This window comes from Entelurus aequoreus, linkage group LG19 (genome assembly GCF_033978785.1).
Source record: "Entelurus aequoreus isolate RoL-2023_Sb linkage group LG19, RoL_Eaeq_v1.1, whole genome shotgun sequence".
NCBI classification, from domain to species: Eukaryota; Metazoa; Chordata; class Actinopteri; order Syngnathiformes; family Syngnathidae; genus Entelurus; species Entelurus aequoreus.
The window spans coordinates 9,674,582-9,700,733 of NC_084749.1; the positions used below are offsets into that span (position 1 = coordinate 9,674,582).

A 26,152-nucleotide genomic window follows, 5' to 3' on the forward strand; every position below is an offset into this window, starting at 1 on the left:
GGCAAGGCAAGGCAACTTTATTTGTATAGCGCTTTTCATACACAAGGCAGACTCAAAGTGCTTCACAGACAACAAAGTGAAATGAAAGAAAATAAAAGCAAAATTAAAATGCAGACAATAAAAATAAAAACAGTGCAGACGTTAAAAGTTAAAAGATTAAAAGATTTAGCTGAAAGCTAAGGTGAACATAAAAGTCTTCAGTCTAGTTTTAAAAGTAGTGAGAGTTGGGGAGAGTCTGACATCTTCAGGAAGTTTATTCCAGCTATGTGTTGCATAGTGACTGAATGATGATCTCCCTTGATTTGAGTTTACTCTGGGAACCGCTAACAGATTGGTCTCAGAAGATCTTAGTGATCTAGAGGGCGTATATAGTGGGAGCATATCAGTGATATACTTGGGCCCTAGACCATGTAGTGATTTATATGTGAGCAGGAGGATTTTGAAATCTATTCTCTGATGTACAGGGAGCCAATGTAAGGATTTAAGAATTGGTGTAATGTGCTCACATTTTTTGGTCTTTGTTAGAACTCTAGCAGCAGCGTTCTGAACAAGCTGTAGCTGCCTGACAGTTTTTTTGGGAAGACCTGCAAGGAGACCATTACAATAGTCTAGCCTACTGGTAATAAAGGCATGTACAAGTTTTTCTAAGTCTTGAGCTGACATGAGCCCTCTAAGTCTTTTTACATTTTTGAGGTGATAGTAGGCCGATTTTGTTACTGATTTGATGTGACTGTCGAAATGTAAATCAGAATCTAAAATAACCCCAAGATTTCTGGCTTTATTTGAGGTTTTCAGGGACAGTGATTGAAGGTGTTGGATGACTTTAAACCTTTCTTTTTTAGCACCAAAAACAATTATCTCAGTTTTATCTTCATTTAGTTGTAGGAAATTTTGGCACATCCAGTGTTTGACTTGCTCAATGCACTGGCACAGAAGATCTATGGGGCGATAGTCATTTGGTGATAGCGCTACATAGATTTGGGTGTCATCGGCATAGCAATGATGGTCAATGTTATTATTTTGCATGATTTGTCCTAGTGGGAGCATATAGATGTTAAATAAAGTCGGCCCCAAGATTGAACCTTGGGGGACTCCACACGTTACGTTGGTTGGTTCTGATACAAAGTCACCAATGGAAACAAAATAGTTCCTATCTTGTAGATATGACTTGAACCAGCTTAAAACTGTGCCTGAGATCCCCACCCAGTTTTCCAACCTGTCCAAAAGTATTGAGTGGTCGACAGTGTCAAATGCAGCACTGAGGTCCAAAAGCATTAATACTGAAGTTTTGCCAGAGTCTGTGTTTAGACGGATGTCATTTATAACTTTAAGAAGGGCCGTCTCTGTGCTATGAAGAGGTCGAAATCCTGACTGGAAGTTGTTGTGGCAGCCAGTAGAAGCCAAGAAGTGATTTAGTTGTTGGAGGACAACTTTCTCAATTATTTTACTTATGAATGGTAGATTTGAAATTGGTCTGTAGTTGTTGATAACAGAGGCATCTAGGCTCTGCTTTTTTAGAAGAGGTTTAATGACTGCAGTTTTGAAAGCCTTCGGGAAATTGCCCGATTTAATAGAATTATTAACTATTTGCAAGATGTCTGTTGATAGGCAGTCAAAAACATTCTTAAAGAAGTTGGTAGGTAAAACATCAAGGCAGCAGGTGGATGACTTTAGAGCTGTCACCGTTTCCACTAGAGTTTTAGAGTCTATGGCATTAAAGCTTGCCATCATTGCTGTGTTACTTTTGCCTAAATGGGGTGGTGATCCAACTTTTTTACTTGAGATATTGATGGTGCGTCTGATGCCTTCAATTTTATCAGTATAAAAGAATGCAAAGTCATTGCATTTCTGCGTGGAATGGAGTTCGGCTGGTATTTGTGTTGGGGGTTTAGTTAAAAAGAAAAGGTTTACATTTTTTAGATTAAAAACATTTGCCTTTTTACAGCATTGAAGTAAAAATGTTTATCTTTATGTCAGCGTGTGTAATGTGTATTTTCATCTTTATGTCAGCGTGTGTAACGTGTATTTTCATCTTTATGTCAGCGTGTGTAACGTGTATTTTCATCTTTATGTCAGCGTGTGTAACGTGTATTTTCATCTTTATGTCAGCGTGTGTAACGTGTATTTTCATCTTTATGTCAGCGTGTGTAACGTGTATTTTTATCTTTATGTCAGCGTGTGTAACGTGTATTTTCCTCTTTATGTCAGCGTGTGTAACGTGTATTTTTATCTTTATGTCAGCGTGTGTAACGTGTATTTTCATCTTTATGTCAGCGTATGTAACGTGTATTTTCATCTTTAAGTCAGCGTGTGTAACGTGTATTTTCATCTTTAGGTATGTCGGGAACCTTCAGAGGATTTTTGACTATTCACCCCTTGACCCCACGCAGGATTTTGCCACTCAAATGTAAGTCTTATATAACATGTTTAGAAATGTACATGTTAATAACATACATGTTTATAAATGTAAATGTTATATAACATACATGTTTATAGATGTAAATGTTATATAACATACATGTTTATAGATGTAAATGTTATAAAACATACATGTTTCTAAATGTAAATGTTATATAACTTGCATGTTTATAAATGTAAATGTTATATAACATACATGTTTATAGATGTAAATGTTATAAAACATACATGTTTCTAAATGTAAATGTTATATAACTTGCATGTTTATAAATGTAAATGTTATATAACATACATGTTTATACATGTAAATGTTATATAATTTGCATGTTTATAAATTTAAATGTTATATAACATGCATGTTTATGAATGTAAATGCTATAGTTAGTTAACGTCCTATTTTCCTTTGCCACTCAAATGTAAGTCTTATACAACATGTTTATAAATGTACATGTTAATAACATACATGTTTATAAATGTAAATGTTATATAACATACATGTTTATAGATGTAAATGTTATAAAACATACATGTTTATAAATGTAAATGTTATATAACATACATGTTTATAGATGTAAATGTTATAAAACATACATGTTTCTAAATGTAAATGTTATATAACTTGCATGTTTATAAATGTAAATGTTATATAACATACATGTTTATAAATGTAAATGTTATAAAACATACATGTTTATTAATGTAAATGTTATAAAACATACATGTTTATAAATGTAAATGTTATATAACATACATGTTTATGAATGTAAATGTTATATAACATACATGTTTATACATGTAAATGTTATATAATTGGCATGTTTATAAATTTAAATTTTATATAACATGCATGTTTATGAATGTAAATGTTATAGTTAGTTAACGTCCTATTTTCATCTTTGCTTAGTTGAACAGGGCTAAACTTAGTTAATGTCCTTTTTTCGTCTTTGCTTAACTAAACAGGGCTGAACTTAGTTAACTTCCTATTTTCATCTTTGCTTGGTTTCACAGGGCCAAACTTAGTTAACGTCTTTTTTCATCTTTGCGTGGTTGAACAGGACTAAACTTAGTTAACGCCCTATTTTCATCTTCGCTTGGTTGAACAGGGCCAAACTGGGTCACGGGCTCCTCTCAGGCCAGTACTCCAAGCCGCCCGTGAAATGTGAGCTGATTGAACAGGTGATGAAAGAAGAATACAAGGTATCAAACTGCGCCCAAACCTCAGCAGCATGTCACTAAACTCAACACTCAACACTAAATACCAAACACTAAAGACCAAAGACCAAAGACTAAAGACTTAAGACTACAGACTAAAATACGTAAGACTTTTGATTGATTGATTGAAACTTGTATTAGTAGATTGCACAGTTCAGTACATATTCCGTACAATTGACCGCTAAATGGTAACACCCGAATAAGTTTTTCAACTTGTTTAAGTCGGGGTCCACGTAAATCAATTCATGGTATACTAAACACTAAAGACTACTTTAGTGTTTAGCCTTTAGTGTTTAGTGTTTAGTCTTAAGTCTTAAGACCAAAGACCTAAGACTTAAGTCTGATTTAAGACTTAAGACTAAAGACTAAAGTCTGACTCAAGACTACTGACTACAAACTTAAGTTTTAAGACTAAACCCTAAACAATGAATACTAAAGACTAATCACTAAATACTAAATAATAGACTAATGATTAAAGACTAAACACTACAGACTACATACTGAAGACTAAATACTACAGACTAAAAACTAAAAGACTTAATGACTAAAATACAAGACTAAATACTTAAGTTTTAAGACTAAACACTGAATTCTACAGACTAAATACTACTGACTACTGACTACAGACTACAGACTAGAGACTACTGACTAAAAACTAAAAGACTTAATGACTAAAATACAAGACTAAATAATTAAGTTTTAAGACTAAACACTGAATACTAAAGACTACAGACTGCAGACTACAGACTAAAAGACTAAAATACTTAAGTTTTAAGACTATACACTAAAGACTAATCACTACAGACTTCAGACTAATCACTACAGACTAAACACTAAACACTGCAGACTAAACACTTGCATGGATGTTTTTAAAGCGACACGTCTTAATTCACGTTTTGGGAACACAACTTTTGTAAAGTTTGGTTTTAGAATGTTCTGGCACCTCCCTGCTCATGCTGTGAAAATAGCTGTCTCACGTCCACGTCCTTGCTTCCATGTCCTACGTGTCCTCTCTGCCAAGTCCTCTTTTTACTCCTGTGTCCCTTTCTAACCAGCCCTCCTCGATTTCTCCTCCAACACTTAGTTCCTAGCTCTTCTAGTTCCTCCAGTTGAGACTTGGTGGTCTACATTGCAGTCTCCAATCAGGCCTTTGTGGCCCCATTTCCCTTTTTAATATTGTTTCATTGTTATTACCAGGCTCCTGAAGGGCCCCGCCCTCAACATAACACCGTGATCAGAAATCCCTCAACATTTCGGGGTTTATGTCTTACTTGGTAATGTTCTTCATTCAGGCAGGGGTGTCCAAACTGTTTCCACTGAGGACCCCACACTCAACATTCATCAAAGAATTTTGAAATTCTTCATTTTTAAAATCAACACATTTTTCTTTTTACTTTTTTAACTGTTAGAGTTTCGCTCAAGTTTGGTCCCCGGGGACCCGGAATGGTTTGTCATAAACATGTTCAAAGTGCACTAAGTATAAATTATTATTTTTTGAATGCTTGATTTTCTTAATCAACTTAAGATCTATCTGTCCATATAAAGTTAACATTTAATGTTTCTAAATGCTTTATTCCCTTTTTGAATGTTAAAGCAAAACACTGTTTTTTTTTATAGCAAACACACAAAATATGCAATATTTTCCCCCAAAATATTTCAAAGTGTAAAATTTGATATGAAGTAATTGGAGCCTAATTAGGTCAATAACTCATAACAGTGATTTTGGTTCATTATTATTTTTAAGCAAAGGCAGTAAACAAAAATCCCACACAAATGTTCAGGGATTCAACTTATAAAAGTGTTTAAAATAAATCATATAAATGTTTTGTTTTTTAATTTCAACGCCTATATCTCTGTCAACTTCAGATTGATCTATCAGTTATAATTTTTTAAAGTATATTTTTATGTTGTTTTTGTTTGTTTGTTTCTTGAATGCCATTTTACTCAAAGAAAATGTTTTTTTTTATGGCAAACACACAATATTTCACCGCCAAAAATGTGTACAATTTGATGTGAAATAATTGGAGCCTTAATTATGTAAATAATTCATAACAACATTGATTTTGATTCAGTATTATTTTTTAAGCAATGACAGTTTTCAAAAAAATCCCACTAAAAGGACCCGACTCATAAAAATAAGTCATACATTATTTTATTTTATTTTTCTTTCACTTTCAACAGTTAAATCTGTAGATCAACCTTGGATCTATCCATCGATTATGAGTTTTTATTCATTTTTATGTTTTTGGTTGGTTTTATGCCCTTTTTGTCATAGAAAACTTAGGTTTTTTTAATGGAAAAAACTCAAAATATGCAATATTTCCCCCCAAAATATTCCAAAGTGTAATATTTGATGTGAAGTAATGGAGCCTTAATTAGGTCAATAATTCATAACATTGATTTTGATTCATTATTATGTTTTAAGCAATGACAGTTTGAAAAAAAAACCAACAACCCTAAAATTCTCAGGGATCCAAAAGATTTTAAGTTTTTATTCATTTTTACGTTTTTGGTTTGTTTTATGCCCTTTTTGTCCAAGAAAACTAGTTTTTTTTATAGCAAACACACAAAATATGCAATATTTCCCCCAAAAAATATGTCAAAGTGTAATATTTGATGTGAAGTCATTTTTTATGTGGTCCACCATATCATTTAATTGTGGTCCGCCACATCATTCCAATGTAGCCTGCCACATCATTTTATGTGGTCCACCAAATCATTCCAACGTTGCCTGCCACAATTTTTTCTGTGGTCCACCAAATCATTCTAACGTGGCCTGTCACATCATTCTAATGTGGACTGCCACATCATTCCAATGTGGACTGCCACGTCATTCCAATGTGGACTGCCACGTCATTTTATGTGGTCCACCAAATCAGTCTAACGTGACCTGCCACATCATTCTAATGTGACTTGCCACATCATTCCAATGTGGACTGCCACATCATTTTATGTGGTCCACCAAATCAGTCTAACGTGACCTGCCACATCATTCTAATGTGACTTGCCACATCATTCCAATGTGGACTGCCACATCATTTTATGTGGTCCACCAAATCATTCTAATGTGGCCTGCCACATCATTCCAATGTGGTCTGCCACATCATTTTATGTGGTCTACCAAATCATTCCAATGTGGTCTGCCACATCATTTTATATGGTCCACCACATCATTTTATATGGTCCACCACATCATTTTAGATGGTCCACCAAATCCTTCTAATGTGGTCTGCCACATCATTTTATGTGGTCTACTAAATCATTCTAATGTGGCCTGCCACATCATTCCAATGTGGACTTCCACATCATTTTATATGGTCCACCTCATCATTTTATTGTGGTCCACCACATCATTCTAATGTGGACTGCTACATCATTTTATGTGGTCCGCCACATCATTCTATGCCCTGCCATTTCATTTTATGTGGTCTGCCACATTATTTTATGGCCTGCTATTTCATTTTATTGTGGTCCTCCACATCATTTTAGCTGGTCCTCCACGTCATTTTATTGTGGTCCACCACATCATCCTAATGTGGACTGCTACATAATTTTATGTGATCCACCACATCATTTTATGGCCTGCCATTTAATTTTACGTGGTCTGCCACATTATTTTATGTGGTCTGCCACATAATTTTATATGGTCCACCTCATCATTTTATGTGGTCCACCACATCATTCTAATGTGGACTGCTACATAATTTTATGTGATCCACCACATCCTTTTATGGCCTGCCATTTAATTTTATGTGGTCTGCCACATTATTTTATGTGGTCTGCCACATTATTTTATGTGGTCTGCCACATCATTTTATATGGTCCACCTCATCATTTTATGTGGTCCACCACATCATTCTAATGTGGACTGCTACATAATTTTATGTGATCCACCACATCATTTTATGGCCTGCCATTTAATTTTATGTGGTCTGCCACATTATTTTATGTGGTCTGCCACATTATTTTATGTGGTCTGCCACATCATTTTATATGGTCCACCTCATCATTTTATTGTGGTCCACCACATCATTCTAATGTGGACTGCTACATCATTTTATGTGGTCCGCCACATCATTCTATGCCCTGCCATTTCATTTTATGTGGTCTGCCACATTATTTTATGGCCTGCTATTTCATTTTATTGTGGTCCTCCACATCATTTTAGCTGGTCCTCCACGTCATTTTATTGTGGTCCACCACATCATCCTAATGTGGACTGCTACATCATTTTATGTGATCCACCACATCATTTTATGGCCTGCCATTTAATTTTACGTGGTCTGCCACATTATTTTATGTGGTCTGCCACATAATTTTATATGGTCCACCTCATCATTTTATGTGGTCCACCACATCATTCTAATGTGGACTGCTACATAATTTTATGTGATCCACCACATCATTTTATGGCCTGCCATTTAATTTTATGTGGTCTGCCACATTATTTTATGTGGTCTGCCACATTATTTTATGTGGTCTGCCACATCATTTTATATGGTCCACCTCATCATTTTATGTGGTCCACCACATCATTCTAATGTGGACTGCTACATAATTTTATGTGATCCACCACATCATTTTATGGCCTGCCATTTAATTTTATGTGGTCTGCCACATTATTTTATGTGGTCTGCCACATTATTTTATGTGGTCTGCCACATCATTTTATATGGTCCACCTCATCATTTTATTGTGGTCCACCACATCATTCTAATGTGGACTGCTACATCATTTTATGTGGTCCGCCACATCATTCTATGCCCTGCCATTTCATTTTATGTGGTCTGCCACATTATTTTATGGCCTGCTATTTCATTTTATTGTGGTCCTCCACATCATTTTAGCTGGTCCTCCACGTCATTTTATTGTGGTCCACCACATCATCCTAATGTGGACTGCTACATCATTTTATGTGATCCACCACATCATTTTATGGCCTGCCATTTAATTTTACGTGGTCTGCCACATTATTTTATGTGGTCTGCCACATTATTTTATATGGTCCACCTCATCATTTTATGTGGTCCACCACATCATTCTAATGTGGACTGCTACATAATTTTATGTGATCCACCACATCATTTTATGGCCTGCCATTTAATTTTATGTGGTCTGCCACATTATTTTATGTGGTCTGCCACATTATTTTATGTGGTCTGCCACATCATTTTATATGGTCCACGTCATCATTTTATTGTGGTCCACCACATCATTCTAATGTGGACTGCTACATCATTTTATGTGGTCCGCCACATCATTCTATGCCCTGCCATTTCATTTTATGTGGTCTGCCACATTATTTTATGGCCTGCTATTTCATTTTATTGTGGTCCTCCACATCATTTTAGCTGGTCCTCCACGTCATTTTATTGTGGTCCACCACATCATTCTAATGTGGACTGCTACATAATTTTATGTGATCCACCACATCATTTTATGGCCTGCCATTTAATTTTACGTGGTCTGCCACATTATTTTATGGCCTGCCACATCATTTTATGTGGTCTGCCACATCATTTTATATGGTCTGCCACATCATTTTATATGGTCTGCCATTTCATTTTGATCTGGTCCGCCACATCATTTTATGTGGTCCGCTATTTCATTTTGAAGTGGCCAGCCAAGTCATTAAACTATGGCCTCCCGTTTCATTTTATTGTGGTCCGCCACATCATTTTGAAGTGGCCAGCCACATCAGTTAATTATGGCTTCCCGTTTAATTTTTATTGTGGTCCGCCACATCATTTTATTGTGGTGCACCATTTCATTTTAATGTGCCCCGTCCCATATTTCTAACGTGGCCCGCTACGTCATTTTATCGTGGCCCACCTCATCATTTTATCTAGGTTCGCCATTTCAATTTAAATTGGCCTGTCCCATATTTCTAAGGTGGCCTGCCACATCATTCTAATGTGGTCTGCGAAAGGCTTGGAAAGAAAAAAAAAGACACTTCCTGGTTAAATGCATGAGTTTATTTATGTTTGACATCGAATATTTGCACATGCATATGTTCTACACTTGAATATTATCTCAACTTCCATGCATTTTATTTTGTAGATATTCAAAAATAAACACTTAACTCTGCTTGTCCTCTTGACTCAAGTTATCCATCTATCTGTACAAATATAATCATCAAAAAGAGTGGCCTGTGCAAATGGTCTAACAATGCCATTGTGCGTTCAAAGTCATATATTTGATTCACTGTTACATGTGGCCCTCTGAGGGCGGCCATAGTCGCCATGTGGTCCTCAATAAAAATGACTTGGATTCACTTCTGAGCAACATTTTCTGACAGAATGACCATTTTAATATTTATTTGTTCATTGATCTGTGCAGCAATAACAACATATTCCAAGTGTTATTCCAGTACAGCCCAGCATCGTGTGTGAAAACTCCTTTTATTGCAGCACCAACAGAAAGGCGTCTCACCTCGGATGCTGAAGGCCTTGGCCAGCCGGGGACACCCAGAGTTTTCCTCGGACAGACAACAAGACGCCCACGAGTTCCTCATGCACATCATCAACTTGGTGGAGGTGAGTTTGACTTGACTACATTTTTTAGCCTGATGTGGCCCCCAGGGCAAAAAGTAAATGCAATTTTATTATCAAACGAATAACATTTAATAACACACAAAAGTACCTAAAATTACTACCGTTGAGTACTGGTATCGTGTATGGGGAACTGGTACCGTACGGGTTGAAATGTGAATGGTACCCACCCCTAAATATGGTCCTTTTATGGGAAGTGAAGGGTTGTAAGGAACTTGCACGTTGTGGTAGCGTCCACCACGTGCTGTGAGAAACTTGCACGTTGTGGTAGCTTCACCAGGTGTGTAAAAAGTAGGTGTACTCTACAGAGGAACAGTAGCAGCTCAGAGAATCCCAGCGACGCCTTCCGCTTCCTGGTGGAGGAGCGAGTCCAGTGCTGCCAGACCCGCCGGGTGCGATACAGCCAGAAGGTGGACTACTGCATCCAGCTGCCGGCACCCATGGAGGCGGCAACAAATGCAGGTAACGTGGAGGGAAGACGCCAAGCATCATGGGTAGAATCAGAAGCGCTCCAAGTGGAGCAGTGATGATGTTCCTTTAAGTCCTTGTTGTCGTCCAACCAGAGGAGCTTCTGGCTTACGAGGTGAAGCGGAGAGAAGCCGAGGAGAAGATGACAGCTCCTCCAGGGCCGGTCAGAGCTCGCATCCCCTTCAGTGCGTGCCTGCAGGCCCTCACCGAGCCCCACAACGTGCCCGACTTCTGGAGCTCGGCTCTGCAGGCCAAGTCGGCAGGAGTCAAGTAAGTCCCAAATCTTCCTGAGGACAGAAAATATTTAACAAGTCAGCAGTCACCTACTTTGACTGTATTTTACCTTCTATGTTTGTCTTTTACCTTTTATTTCACACACTTTGACCTTTTATTTACCTTCTTTGACCTTTTATTTAACTAATTTGACCTTTTATTTACCTTCTTTGACCTTTTATTTAACTAATTTGACCTTTTTTCCCCCTTTTTTTTACCTTTTTATTTGAAAAATTTGACCCTTTATTTACCTATTTATTTGATTAATTTAACCGTTTATTTACCTTACTTTACCTTTTATTTAACTCATTTAAATTCATTTGACCTTTTATTTACCTCCTTTTACATTTTATTTAACTAATTTTACCTTTCATATATATATATATATATATATATATATATATATATATATATATATATATATATATATATATATATATATATATATAATATATATATATATATATATAAAATATTTAGTAATATTTATACATATATAGAAATATGCATATAAATTATTATTTCTATTATATATATTATATAATATTTAAAAATATTCATAAATATCTATAAATATTCAAACATTTATAAATATTTGTTGATATTTAGAAATATATTTAGAAATATTTACAAGTATACATACATATTCAGAAATATTTAATAATATTTAGAAATATAAATATTTAGTAATATTTATAAATATTAAAAAATATATTTCTCAATATCAAGAAATATTTATAAATATAAAATATATATATATAAATATTTATTAATATTTAAAAATATTTATAAATATGTATCAATATTTAGACATATTTATACATGTATTTAGAGGTATTCAGAATGTAATTGTTTTTCATAAATATTCAAAAATATTTATAAATATGTATGAATATTTAGAATTTTTTCGAAATATTTATAAATATTTATGATTATTGAGAAATATTTAGAAATAGCTACGTTTTGTCATTGTACATTTGTGTAAAATATAAATAAATGATCTGGACTTAATTGATCTCTTTTTGTCCTCAGGACGTCACGTTTCGCCTCCTTTCCAGAATATCTGATCGTCCAAATCAAAAAGTTCACATTTGGAGTGGACTGGGTGCCGAAGAAACTGGGTAATTATCTCCCGCTTCTTCTCCTTGCTCCTATGTGTGACCCTCCTGGCTCCTGCGTGGTGCCGCCATGTTGTCCACCGTCTTCTTTGGGACCCCAGCACTGGGAGGACGCACAGGTGTATCATTGCTCAAGTCCCCACTTTGGCCCCACCTGTACACATGGGATACTTCAAATATTGCAATTAGTTGTGTTTTATTTATTTATTTAAATATCCAGTTAGGACTGCAGATTAAATGTAGACATAGGATGTTAGAAATAATAGGACTGACTTGTGTCTAATAGCCACTAGAGGGCAGCAGAGAGCTTTGATCCATTAGACACACTTTAGGAAGATTCTGTTGTCACGGAACCAGAAACACGCAAGCATGTTCATTATGTTTGTTTATGTCAAATGTTTATTATATGTGTTTGTTTATGTCATATGTGTTTGTTTATCTCTAATGTTTATTATGTGTTTGTTTATGTCAAATGTTTATTATATGTGTTTGTTTATGTCATATGTGTTTGTTTATCTCTAATGTTTATTATGTGTTTGTTTATGTCAAATGTTTATTATATGTGTTTGTTTATGTCAAATGTTTATTATGTGTTTGTTTATGTCAAATGTTTATTATGTGTTTGTTTGTCAAATGTTTATTATATGTTTGTTTATGTCAAATGTTTATTATATGAGTTTGCTTATGTCCAATGTTTATTATGAGTTTGTTTGTCAAATGTATATTATATGAGTTTGTTTATGTCAAATGTTTATTATATGTTTGTTTATGTCAAATGTTTATTATATGTGTTTGTTTATGTCAAATGTTTATTATGTTTGTTTGTGTCAAATGTTTATTATACTGTATGTGTTTGTTTATGTCAAATGTGTGATTACATGTGTTTGTTTATGTCAAATGTTTATTATGTGTTTGTTTATGTCAAATGTTTATTATATGTTTGTTTATGTCAAATGTTTATTACATGTGTTTGTTTATGTCCAATGTTTATTATATGTTTGTTTATGTCAAATGTTTATTATATTTGTTTGTCTATGTCAAATGTTTATTATATGTGTTTGTTTATGCCAAATGTTTATTATATGTGTTTGTTTATGTCAAATGTTTATTATATGTGTTTGTTTATGCCAAATGTTTATTATATGTGTTTGTTTATGTCCAATGTGTGATTATTGGGTGTAGATTTGGCCATAGATGTTCCAGACTTCCTTGATCTGAGTCGGCTGCGGGCCACAGGACTTCAGGCAGGTGAAGAGGAACTTCCAGACCTTATGCCGCCCATTGTGCTGCCCGAGGACACAACAGGTACACACACACGCACGCACACGCACACACAATACAATATATAAACCCAATACTATATATATATATTTTATTTTTATACATTTTTTTATTCTCAAGGTTTAAATCTCTGAATCAACTTCAGATCCATCCGTCAATGTAAAGTAAATTTTTTTTTTTAATTTGAATGTTTTGGAATGTTAAAAAAAAGTTCATTTTTTTATGGAAAAATATATAAAATATAATATTAACCCCCCAATTTTTTTCAATTTGGAATATTTGATGTGAAGTAATTAAACTGCCCGACACGCCATTTTAAATGGCCCACCATGTCATTTATTGTGGCCCACCGTACTTTTTTATGTAGCCCGCCATTTATTTATTGTGGCCCGTCATGTAATTTTGTTGTCTGTGACATTATTTAATGTGGCTTGCCAATGTACTTGTTTTGCCATGTTATTTTATCTAGCCCGCCACATTATTTTAGGCTGACCGCCACTTCATTTTATCTGGCCCGCCACGGCATTTTAGGTGGCCCGCCACAATATTTTATGCAGCCCCGCCACTCCATTTGATGTGTTCCGCCCTGTTATTTTAAGTGGAACACCACGCCATTTTGAATTTGGATTAATTACAGGGCCTTGATTTTGACACCAGTAACAACAGGTGACAAAATCAAGGCCCAAAGGCCAGATATGGCCTTTCATTTCATTTAACATGGCCTGTCATTTCATTTAATGTGGCCTGACACACCATTTTAAATGGCCCAACATATCATTTATTGTGGCCTGTCATGTCATTTTGTTGTCTGTGACATTATTTTATGTGGCTCGCCATTGTATTTGTTTTGCCATAAAATTTTATCTGGCCCGCCACATTACTTTATGCTGACCGTCACATCATTTTTTCTGGCCCGCCACATTGTTTTAATGCTGACCGCCACATTATTTTATGCTGACCGCCACATCACTTATGCTAACCGCCAATTTATTTTATCTGGCCCACCACATCACTTGACATATGGCTCCTTTAAATCCCAATATTCTGACACAAATGTAATTTTACTGTCAGAATGTCATACAGGAATATATTTGTTAAAATGTTTACCTCCTGCACTCAAATGAATCTTCCCTTCTACACCACGGATGCAATAATTGTGACGACTCATCATTTTTATGATAATAATATAAAAGACGGACTCGTGGCTTCTCTTCCTGCCTCACCACGTAAACAAAAGGAGGTCAGGAGAGTTATTTATTGCACTGTAAGTCATTTTCACTTCAATAACCACGGCCCAGTTCTGGTTCTGCTGGGCTCAGCAGCAATGAATCTTCTTGACCCGATTGTCTCTCCCAGGCTGCGGCGCCTCGTTGAGCATCTTGGTGCTCCTTTCTTCACAAGTAAAGACTTGGTCATAGGTGTGAATTACTCATCTTGTCCACAGGATGGTGACAAACAGCAGCAAGAAAATTGACATTTTTGAATGCGTTCCTTATTAAAGTCATGACGTCATAGTTTGGACACGTCATTGAAAGCAATGTGTGATTCATCTCCTTTGTTCTGCAGATACCTCCATGAGCTCCTTGGACTGTGAGTACCTCCTTCTCATTAGCAGCACCTTTGCACGCCGTCACAGTCCTGCGTTGAAGTAACGTCTTCCGGTCTCGCCACTTAATGAGGCCCAAGGAGAGCCAGTAGCTCCGGTTGCTAAGTGGTTGTCAGAAGGATTTCCACGTCGGTGACGCTCCTTCTCCTCCTGGCTCCCTCAGCTCCAGAGATCGACGAGGTGGCGGTGATGCAGCTGGCGGAGATGGGCTTCCCGCTGGAGGCCTGCAGGAAGGCCGTCTACTACACGGGCAACATGGGCCCGGAGATGGCCTTCAACTGGATCATAGCCCACATGGAGGAGCCCGGTAAGGAACTGACAGTGCACTCCTCCGCTGCACAGCAAATCATCTATTTATTGTGTGAATGCTCCATAGCATGGTTTTCTACACCAAAATTCATCTATTTATTAAACTTCTTCTTCTCCAGATTTTGGCGCGCTCTACCTTCCACATTTTCCCCCCGATTCAAACCATTCTAACTTCAAACTTCAGCCTATTCGGGAATCGCTGGCTTTCCCTTGACAAATTCCCCAAAATTCCCAGATTTCCCAGAATTCCTGGTTTTCTGGCACATTTTTCCCATTCAAAATTAATTGGCTATTTTTCAAATAGTGATCCCGCTCTCTGTAAGGAAAGTTAGTTCAGTAGAACCTTGATTTATGGACCCCTTCAGCTTGCCAAATAGTGATCTCGCTCTCTGTAAGGAAAGTTAGTTCAGTAGAACCTTGATTTATGGACCCCTTCAGCTTGCCAAATAGTGATCCCGCTCTCTGTTAGGAAAGTTAGTTCAGTAGAACCTCAATTTATGGACCCCTTCAACTTGCCAAATAGTGATCCCGCTCTCCGTATGGACCTCTTCAGCATGCCAAATAGTGATCCCGCTCTCTGTTAGGAAAGTTACGTCGGCGAATTCCCAGAATTCCCTAGTTGTCCAAATCCCTGGTTATACTTCTTCCTGGAAAGTTTTCATTGCCCCAGATTTTGGCGCGCTCTACCTTCCACATTTTTCACCCAATTCAAACCATTCTCACTTCAAACTGTTCAGCCTATTCGGGAATCGTGGGCTTTTCCCTTCACAAATTGAAAAAATTCCCAGATTTCCCAGAATTTCAGGTTTTCTGGCACATTTTTCCCATTCAAAATGAACCAAATCAAACCATTCCACCTTCAACACAGTCTACCATTCTGGAAATTTAAACTACCTTTTTTCCTAGTTCAAAAAAATTCCAAGATTTTCCAGAATTCCTGGCTTTCTAAAGCCCTATTTCTGGCTACTACTCCTTCCACATTTTTCAACGCATTTCAACCGTTCCACCGTCAAAACATTCCTCTTAATCGGGACAAAAAAACAAAGTTGTTTTTTGAACTGGAAAAATTCCCGGTTTTTCCGAAATTCCAGGATTTCCATAATACCATTTCACAATTCAACATGTTACTACTTCAACATTTCTCGACCGATTTAAAAAATTCCAACACCAACCAATTCAACTCATTCAGAACATTCAAGTTTTTTTACCCTTTTCAAAAAATTCCCGCTTTTCCCGAAACTCCCAATTTTTTCTTCAAAGTTCCACAACTCCCTCATTTTTCATCTGATTCAAACTGTTCCAACTTTAAAATATTCAGCTTGTTTGGGAATTGTGTGCTCTACTTCAACAATTCTAAAAAATGTTTCCAGGATTTCAGTTCAACTTCAGCATTGAAGCATTAAATTAAATTGAAATGAAATTAAATAAAACTAAATTAAATTGAAATAAATTGAATTAATTTAAATTAAATGAAATTAAATTTAAATGAAATGAATCTAAATCAAATTTAAATGTAATTAATTTAAATTAAATGGAATGCAATGAAATTGAATTGAAATAAATACAATTAAAAAAAAGTAAAATAAAAAAAATAAAAAAATAAAGTAAAAAAATAAAAATAAAAAAAATAAATAAATAAAATACAATTAAAATAAAAAAAAATAAATAAAAAAATAAATATAAATAAATAAATAAAATAAAAAATAAATAAAATAAAATACATTAAATTAAAATACATTTAAAATAAATTAAATTAAATGTTTTTCAATTTTGGTGTTTATGTATAAATGTCAGAGTTGCTGTTTTTCTGGAAAGAGACTGTCTCCGCAAATCACCACCTCCTTTTCCTCCTCCTCCTCGATGCAGACGCTAACACGCAGCGACGAGGCATGTTTATTGCTGTGTGTGGCCTTCTTTTAACTCCCAGATAATTCAAAGTGAGAGACGAGTCACATCTCCGCCGGATCAGGACGCTTATGTAGTCGTTTATCGGCGTGTGCACGTCCGTGACGAGACAATAAAGTTTGTCAGCGCTCGGTAGCAGAGATGTTCCCCCGAGGCCTCAACTTGTGTCACTTTTATTTCCCGCGGCGCTCGTTAAAAAGGCCTGCAGAGGGGAAGAAAAAAGCAGAACCTCCTGCTGCCTTTGACTTTGAAGGAGAACACCCAGCTCAAGTTCACCCTTTGGCGCACTTTGCGGAGCCCCCTGGAGAATTGTCCACGTGGTCCACTGAGAACAAGATTTAAAAATAGGAATCCGGTCCTTTTTTGGCACTGACCGAATCCCATCGGTCCAACTGGGCACCGATTCTTGTAAAATCCAACTGTGCCATGTTTTGGTACCTGGGTTGGGGAAGAAATTGACTACATAAAAACTCCCAACGGAAGTAAAGTAAGGCTCCACTTTTTCCAAAAATGCGCTAGCTAGATGCTAATGCAAATTGGCTTTGCTATTGACATGCAACTGATTAGCATTAGCAATTTTACATGGCAATATCAACACCTCCAAATGTGTTAATGAAAACTACAACTAAGATGCACGTTACGATCTAACAGCTGGTGCGTAATAAGTACAATACTTAGAGAATTAACACCTTTTAGGGCGCAGCAAAAGACGAGACACACCATAAACTATACGCTAATGCTGTCTAACGTCCTGGACTTGCAACTGTAATTGTAACTTAATGTCATGATAATAAAACAAGATATAACAACTGGACAGCAGTTATCATAATCCGATCTTTTTTAAATGTTGCAATAAAATATGAGATTTTATCATCAAAAACAAGTAATATTTATTAACACACAAAAGTACTAACATTTACGACTGTTGAGTACCGGTATCGATTCCCAGGTACTGGGATTTTGGTACTGTATCGGTTCAAATGTGAACGATACCCATCCGTACTCAATAATGTCATGACATATGTGTTTTTCTTATTCAGCCACACCCACAATTCTGTTAGAAGACAACAATTTATTTTATTTTATAAGCAACCAGAACCAGAATCGAACCAGAAAATGCAGACCTCTTTTAAAAGCGATGGCTTTGTCCGTCCCTAACACGATAGGACAGTACAATAGGTAGCGTAGCCAAAACGCAAAAACTGAAATTGCAATCCTCAATGCCCCGCTGTCGCGGTGTTTTTAGTTATTCAACATGCTCTCTGTTTTCTTAATTACATTTTGAAAAAACTATTTCAATATGATAAAAGGTTCATGAATGAAAAAGGAGCTGATAGTATTGTTTGTCTAACAAACTTAGCAAAATAAAACGTGTTTTTAGCCATTGCGTCAAAGTCATATAGAAAACAATAACTACATATTTGGAAAATCCTCGCTGAGACCTTTAATTTGAGATACGACTCAATGTGGCTCGTTATAATTGCAAAGATTTTACGATTGAGTACAAATTGCCGATATGTTACGATTTTTTGTGCATTTTGTATATTTGACACAGGTAAGATCTTGACTTGTGAAAAGTTGTCAAATCCAATAACCTATAGTATGAATCAGTCAAATTATTTGTTTTGGTTTAAGAAGAGGGGGAATTTAAAAAAATTCTAGCAAAAAACAGGTCTTTCGCACATTGCGTCATCATATGAAAGTATATTGACATAATAATGACATCACTGTAAAGGCCTCATCGAGACCTTTACTTTGACATGACTCAATGTGGCAAATTTGACAATTTTACGATTTTTACAAAATTCTATCGTAATGTTTTTGAATTTGCTCTGATCGTGACAGTTTTCCTTGAATCATGAAAAGTTTTAAAACAAACAGCCTGTTTTTTACTTATTTAATCATCATATTAATTCATACAAACAGAATAATGGCATACATAAGAAGTCCTAATCGAGGTCTTTGATTTGAGGTACGACTCAATGTCTCGTTATAAATGTGCTAATTTTACAACTGAGTAAAAACTGCGGACAAGTTACGATTTCTATTTTTTTATTTATTTAACAAAGCTAAGATATTTACTTGTGAAAATGTGTTAAATCCAAGCACCTACAGTGTGAATCAGTCAAGGTATTTGTTTTGGTTAAAAAAAGAGGTGGATTTTTTTTTATCGCGCAAAAACATGTTTTCCGCACATTGCGTCATCATAAGAAAGTTTCTTGACATAATAATGACATCACTGTAAAGGCCTCATCGAGACCTTTACTTTGAGATATGACTCAATGTGGCTCGCTACAAATTTGACAATTTCGCCATTTTCACAAATTCATGTCGTTATGTTTTTGAATTTGCTCTCATCTTGACATTTTTCCTTAAATTATGAAACATTTTAAATCGAAGGACCTACAGTGTGAATTACAAGTGATTTACTTTATAAAGCGGTGGAATTCTGCCCTCATATCCAGCAACAACATTTTTTCAAGTATTTTTTACTTATTGCATCATCATGTGGGCTCTGTACCGAGGATGTCGTTGTGGCTTGTACAGCCCTTTGAGACACTTGTGATTTAGGGCTATATAAATAAACATTGATTGATTGATTGATTGATTGATCATATTAATTCGGAGGTGGAATTAAAAAAATAATCGTGCAAAAACATGTTTTTCGCATATTGCGTCCTCATATGAATAAATATCCACGGAATAAAAGCATAACTGCACAGGCCTCATGGAGACCTTTACTTTGAAATATGACTCAATGCGGCTTGCTACAAATTTGTCAATTTCACGATTTACGGAATCAAACGACAAAAACATTAAATGCGTTTGTTTGGGTGTGAATGACAGGAAGAAAAGCTCAGAATTGCTTGGGCGGGGGTCGCTATTTGGCACCACCAATTGGTTTGTACGTGTGATTTAACATCTTTACACTCAAAAATAACGTCTTGTATTTCTGTAAAAAAAAAAGTGGAGACTGCACAGAAGTGAGCGTGTGCAGATGTGAGTGACTTTGTGTGCGGCCCCATTGCACGTGGAGTGGAAACAAGTAGTATAATGAGGAGCATTTAAGTGGGCGTGTTTATTTACGCCTCTTAACGCACGCCTGCTCCTTCACGGCCAATCAATAACACGGCAATAAAGACTTTTCTTTTATTTCTGGGAGATGAATGACGCCTGTTGACCACTTTTGTCTTCAGTCCCAGACTAAAAATCAATAATTCGCCTTTTTGTAGGCGTTCATCAACGTATATTATTTTTTTTAATGGCCTTGTCCTTGTCTCCAGACTTTGCAGAGCCTCTCCTTCTCCCTTCCATGCTGGACCCCGCCCCCGAGATCCTCCTGGGCACCACCCGGCTGGACAACTCGCCCCCCGAGGAGAGCATCGCCATCCTCACTTCCATGGGCTTCCCTCGCACTCACGGCATCCAGGCACTGCGAGCCACGGTCAGTCGGACACATAAGTGCACTCCCTTCTTGACACGAATATAAGACGGACCTTTTTTTCTAATATTTGAGGAAAAATGAAACAGTGTTTGTTCCTGGACATGCGTTTTTGCATTGAAATTTCAGATGACTTATCTTTGTTACAGTATCGACAATAATATAAGACGACCCTTGTTTTTTAATATTTGTGGAAAAATGTAACTGTGTTTGTTCCTGGACATGCGTTTTTGCATTGAAATGTCATCAAATCAATATTACCGTCTTGACACGAATATAAGACGACCCTTCTTTTATAATATTTGTGGAAAAAGTTAACAGTGTTTGTTCCTGGACATGCGTTTTTGCATTGAAATTTCATCAAATCAATATTACCGTCTTGACACGAATATAAGACGACCCTTCTTTTATAATATTTGTGGAAAAAGTTAACAGTGTTATTCCTGGACATGCGTTTTTGCATTGAAATTTCATCAAATCAATATCACCGTCTTGACACGAATATAAGATGACCCTTCTTTTATAATATTTGTGGAAAAATTTAACAGCGTTTGTTCCTGGACATGCGTTTTTGCATTGAAATTTCATCAAATCAATATTACCGTCTTGACACGAATATAAGACAACCCTTCTTTTATAATATTTGTGGAAAAAGTTAACAGTGTTATTCCTGGACATGCGTTGTTGCCTTGTAATTTCATCATATCAATATTACCGTCTTGACACGAATATAAGACGGCCCTTCTTTTTTAATATTTGTGAAAAAAATTGAACAGTGTTATTCCTGGACATGCGTTTTTGCATTAAAATTCTAGAAGACTTATCAATATTACCGTCTTGACACGAATATAAAACGACCCTTCTTTTTTAATATTTGTGGAAAAATTTAACAGTATTATTCCTGGACATGCGTTTTTGCGTTGAAATTTCATCATATCAATATTACCGTCTTGACACGAATATAAGACGACCCTTCTTTTTCAATATTTGTGGAAAAATTAAACAGTGTTATTCCTGGACATGTGTTTTTGCATTGAAATTCTCGAAGACTTATCAATATTACCGTCTTCACACGAATATAAGACGACCCTTCTTTTATAATATTTGTGGAAAAAGTTAACAGTGTTATTCCTGGACATGCGTTTTTGCGTTGAAATTTCATCAAATCAATATTACCGTCTTGACACGAATATAAGACGACCCTTCTTTTTTAATATTTTTGGAACAAGTTAACAGTGTTATTCCTGGACATGCATTTTTGCATTGAAATTCTAGAAGACTTCTCAATATTACCGTCTTGACACGAATATAAGACGACCTTTCTTTTTTAATATTTGTGGAAAAATGAAACAGTGTTATTCCCGGACATGCGTTTTTGCATTGAAATTTCATTATATCAATATTACCGTCTTGACACAAATATAAGACGACCCTTATTTTTTAATATTTGTGGAAAAATTTAACAGTGTTATTCCTGGACATGCGTTGTTGCATTGTAATTTCATCAAATCAATATTACCGTCTTGACACAAATATAAGACGGCCCTTCTTTTTTAATATTTGTGAAAAAAATTGAACAGTGTTATTCCTGGACATGCGTTTTTGCATTGAAATTCTAGAAGACTTATCAATATTACCGTCTTGACACGAATATAAGACGACCTTTCTTTTTTAATATTTGTGGAAAAATGAAACAGTGTTATTCCCGGACATGTGTTTTTGCATTGAAATTTCATCATATCAATATAACCGTCTTGACACGAATATAAGACGACCCTTCTTTTTCAATATTTGTGGAAAAATTAAACAGTGTTATTCCTGGACATGCGTTTTTGCATTGATATTCTCGAAGACTTATCAATATTACCGTCTTCACACGAATATAAGGCAACCCTTCTTTTTGAATGTTTGTGGAAAAATTTAACAGTGTTATTCCTAGACATGCGTTTTGTATTGAAATTCTAGAAGACTTATCAATATTACCGTCTTCACACGAATATAAGACAACCCTTCTTTTTTAATATTTGTGGAAACATTTAATAGTGTTATTCCTGGACATGCGTTTTTGCATTGAATTTCTAGAAGACTTATCAATATTACCGTCTTGACACTAATATAAGACAACCCTTCTTTTTTACTATTTGTCAACAAATTTAACAGTGTTATTCCTGGACATGCGTTTTTGCATTGAAATTTCAGAAGACTTATCAATATTACCATCTTGACACGAATATAAGACGACCCTTCTTTTTTAATATTTGTCAACAAATTAAACCGTGTTATTCCTGGACATATTACCGTCTTCACACGACTATAAGACGACCCTTCTTTTTTAATATTTGTGGAAACATTTAACAGTGTTATTCCTGGACATGCGTTTTTGCATTGAAATTTAGAAGAGTTATCTTTGTTACAGTATTGACAAGAATATAAGACAACCCTTCTTTTTAAACATTTGTCGATAAAAATAAACAGGTGTTCCAGGACATGCGTTTTTGCATTGAAATTTCAGAAGACTTATGAATATTACCGCCTTGACACAAATATAAGACGACACTTTTTCTTTAATATTGATTAAAAAAATAAACAGTGTTGTTCTAGGACATGTATTTTTACATTTAAATTTCACAAGACTTCTCAATATTGCTGTCTTGACACAAATATAAGACGACCTTCAATATAAAAGATCCAATTTTTCAAACATGTGTTTTTAAAGACAAAGTATTTCGTCATTTCCCCAAAATCACACTCTAAATATCAGTGATTGTAGATTGTAAATTGTTTGTAGAAACTTTCTGGAATTGTCAGAAATGGGATCAAGAGTAAGTGTTTAGAATTTGGGGCTGATGCGGATCATTTCTACTAAGTTATAAGGCTCTAATGTTCTGTGTGTGTATGCTCGGGGCCCCGCCACCACCCGCAGAGACAAAGAGAGGATGACTGACAAGAGGGTTCACTCTGTTTATCTCAGTTCATGTCACAAATGCACCAAGCTGCTGACAGAAGCGAACCCTCTTGTGGTGTGTTGAACCAAACAAACATGCACAGACACGACAATCCATGAATCACCTCCGCCAGGAGCTTTTATGTATTGTCTGTTTTTGTGTGTGTCTGTTAGCAACATCACTCAAAAAGTTATGGACAGATTTTGATGAAACTTCCTGGAATTGTCAGAAATGGGGTCAGGAGTAAGTGATTAGAATTTGGGGCTGATCCGGATCACCGTCTGGACTCAGGATTGTTTTAAATGATGTATTTACTATTGGTAGCCAGGACCTGGCAGAGGTATTTATGCTTAAATATCTTCCTCACACAAAAGTTTCCCTTCATTAGAAAAAAGCCTTTGGAGAATTGCAGTGAGTTATTAAGAACAAACTGCGTGTTTGTCATGTTGCAGCAATAACGTTCAGCCCTGAGAACTGCAGGGGGTCTTACCCAGGTTATTTTTAGCCTGCAGTCAGGAGGAGATACTTCTTCCCACCTCGCTGACCCCATCAACAACAAACATCTCCCACATGTGCTCCTGTTATCAATATTACTGTCTCGACCCGAATATAAGACGACCTTCAGTGTAAAAGATCCCATTTTTCAACAATTGTTTTTAAAGACAAAAATATTTATTTTTCCCCCACCAAAAAATCACACTTTCAATATCAGTGATTGTAGATTACAATTAGGGATGTCCGATAATGTCTTTTTGCCGATATCCGATATTGTCCAACTCTTTAATTACCGATATCAACCGATACCGATATATACAGTCGTGGAATTAACACATTATTATGCCTAATTTGGACAACCAGGTATGGTGACGATAAGGTCCTTTTTAAAAAATAATAATAAAATAAATAAATTAAAAACATTTTGTTGAATAAAAAAGAAAGTAAAACAATATAAAAACAGTTACATAGAAACTAGGAATTAATGAAAATGAGTCAAATTAACTGTTAAAGGTTAGTACTATTAGTGGACCAGCAGCACGCACAATCATGTGTGCTTACGGACTGTATCCCTTGCAGACTGTATTGATATATTTTGATATATAATGTAGGAACCAGAAATATTAATAACAGAAAGAAACAACCCTTTTGTGTGAATGAGTGTAAATGGGGGAGGGAGGTTTTTTGGGTTGGTGCACTTATTGTAAGTGTATCTTGTGTTTTTTATGTTGATTTAATAAAAAAACAAAAAAACAAAAACAAAAACGATGCTGATAATAAAAAACGATACCAATAATTTCAGATATTACATTTTAAAGCATTTATCGGCTGATAATATCGGCCTAATTACAATGCTATATATATATATATATATATATATATATATATATATATATATGTATATATATGTATATATATATATATATGTATATATATGTATATATATATATATATATATATATATATGTATATATATGTATATATATGTATATATATATATATATATATATATATATATATATATATATATATATATATATATATATATATATATATATATATATATATATATATATGTATATGTATATGTATATATATATATATATATATATATATATATATATATATATACACTATATTGCCAAAAGTATTTGGCCACCCATCCAAATGATCAGAATCAGGTGTCCTAATCACTTGGCCCGGCCACAGGTGTATAAAATCAAGCACTTAGGCATGGAGACTGTTTCTACAATCATTTGTGAAAGAATGGGCCGCTTTCAGTAAATTTCCTCGCTCCTAAATATTCCAAAGTCAACTGTCGGCTTTATTATAAGAAAAGTGAAGAGTTTGGGAACAACAGCAACTCAGCCACCAAAGTGGTAGGCCACGTAAACTGACAGAGAGGGTCAGCATAGTGCAAATACTTTCTGCACAGTCAGTTGCTACAGAGCTCCAAACTTCATGTTACTTTACAATTAGCCCACGTACGGTACGCAGAGAGCTTCATGGAATGGGTTTCCATGGCCGTGCAGCTGCATCTAAGCCATACATCACCAAGTCCAATGCAAAGCGTGGGATGCAGTGATGTAAAGCACGTGGCTACTGGACTCTAGAGCAGTGGAGACGCCTTCTCTGGAGTGATGAATCACGCTTTTCCTTTTGGCAATCTGATGGACCAGTCTGGGTTTGGAGGTTGCCAGGAGAACGCTACATTTCGGACTGCAGTGTGCCGAGTGTGAAATTAAGTGGAGGAGGAATTATGGTGTGGGGTTGTTTTTCAGGAGTTGGGCTTAGCCCCTTAGTTCCAGTGAAAGGAACTTTCAATGCTCCAGGATACCAAAACATTTTAGACAATTCCATGCTCCCAACCTTGTGGGAACAGTTTGGAGCGGGCCCCTTCCTCTTCCAACATGACTGTGCAGCAGTGCACAAAGCAAGGTCCATAAAGACATGGATGACAGAGTCTGATGTGGATGAACTTGACTGGCCTGCACAGAGTCCTGACCTGAACCCGATCGAACACCTTTGGGATGAATTAGAACGGAGACTGAGAGCCAGGCCTTCTCCACCAACATCAGTGTGTGACCTCACCAATGTGCTTTTGGAAGAATGGTCAAAAATTCCTATAA

General features: G+C 35.7%; 1 protein-coding gene across 2 annotated transcripts in view; it reads left to right on the top strand.

Moving 5' to 3' along the window:
• usp13 (ubiquitin specific peptidase 13) overlaps window positions 1–26,152 on the top strand; it is an 86,218-nt gene that overhangs the window by 44,698 nt on the left and 15,368 nt on the right. Inside the window, exons 9-18 of one of the 2 annotated variants that reach the window (XM_062027843.1) lie at window positions 2,336–2,407; window positions 3,522–3,594; window positions 10,041–10,166; window positions 10,490–10,643; window positions 10,745–10,919; window positions 11,955–12,043; window positions 13,223–13,345; window positions 14,888–14,911; window positions 15,091–15,234; window positions 20,426–20,586. In XM_062027843.1, coding sequence (XP_061883827.1) covers window positions 2,336–2,407; window positions 3,522–3,594; window positions 10,041–10,166; window positions 10,490–10,643; window positions 10,745–10,919; window positions 11,955–12,043; window positions 13,223–13,345; window positions 14,888–14,911; window positions 15,091–15,234; window positions 20,426–20,586 — 1,141 coding nt within the window. Of the gene's footprint in view, window positions 1–2,335; window positions 2,408–3,521; window positions 3,616–10,040; window positions 10,167–10,489; window positions 10,644–10,744; window positions 10,920–11,954; window positions 12,044–13,222; window positions 13,346–14,887; window positions 14,912–15,090; window positions 15,235–20,425; window positions 20,587–26,152 lie in introns of both variants that reach the window. The other variant, XM_062027841.1, reaches the window with a different exon arrangement.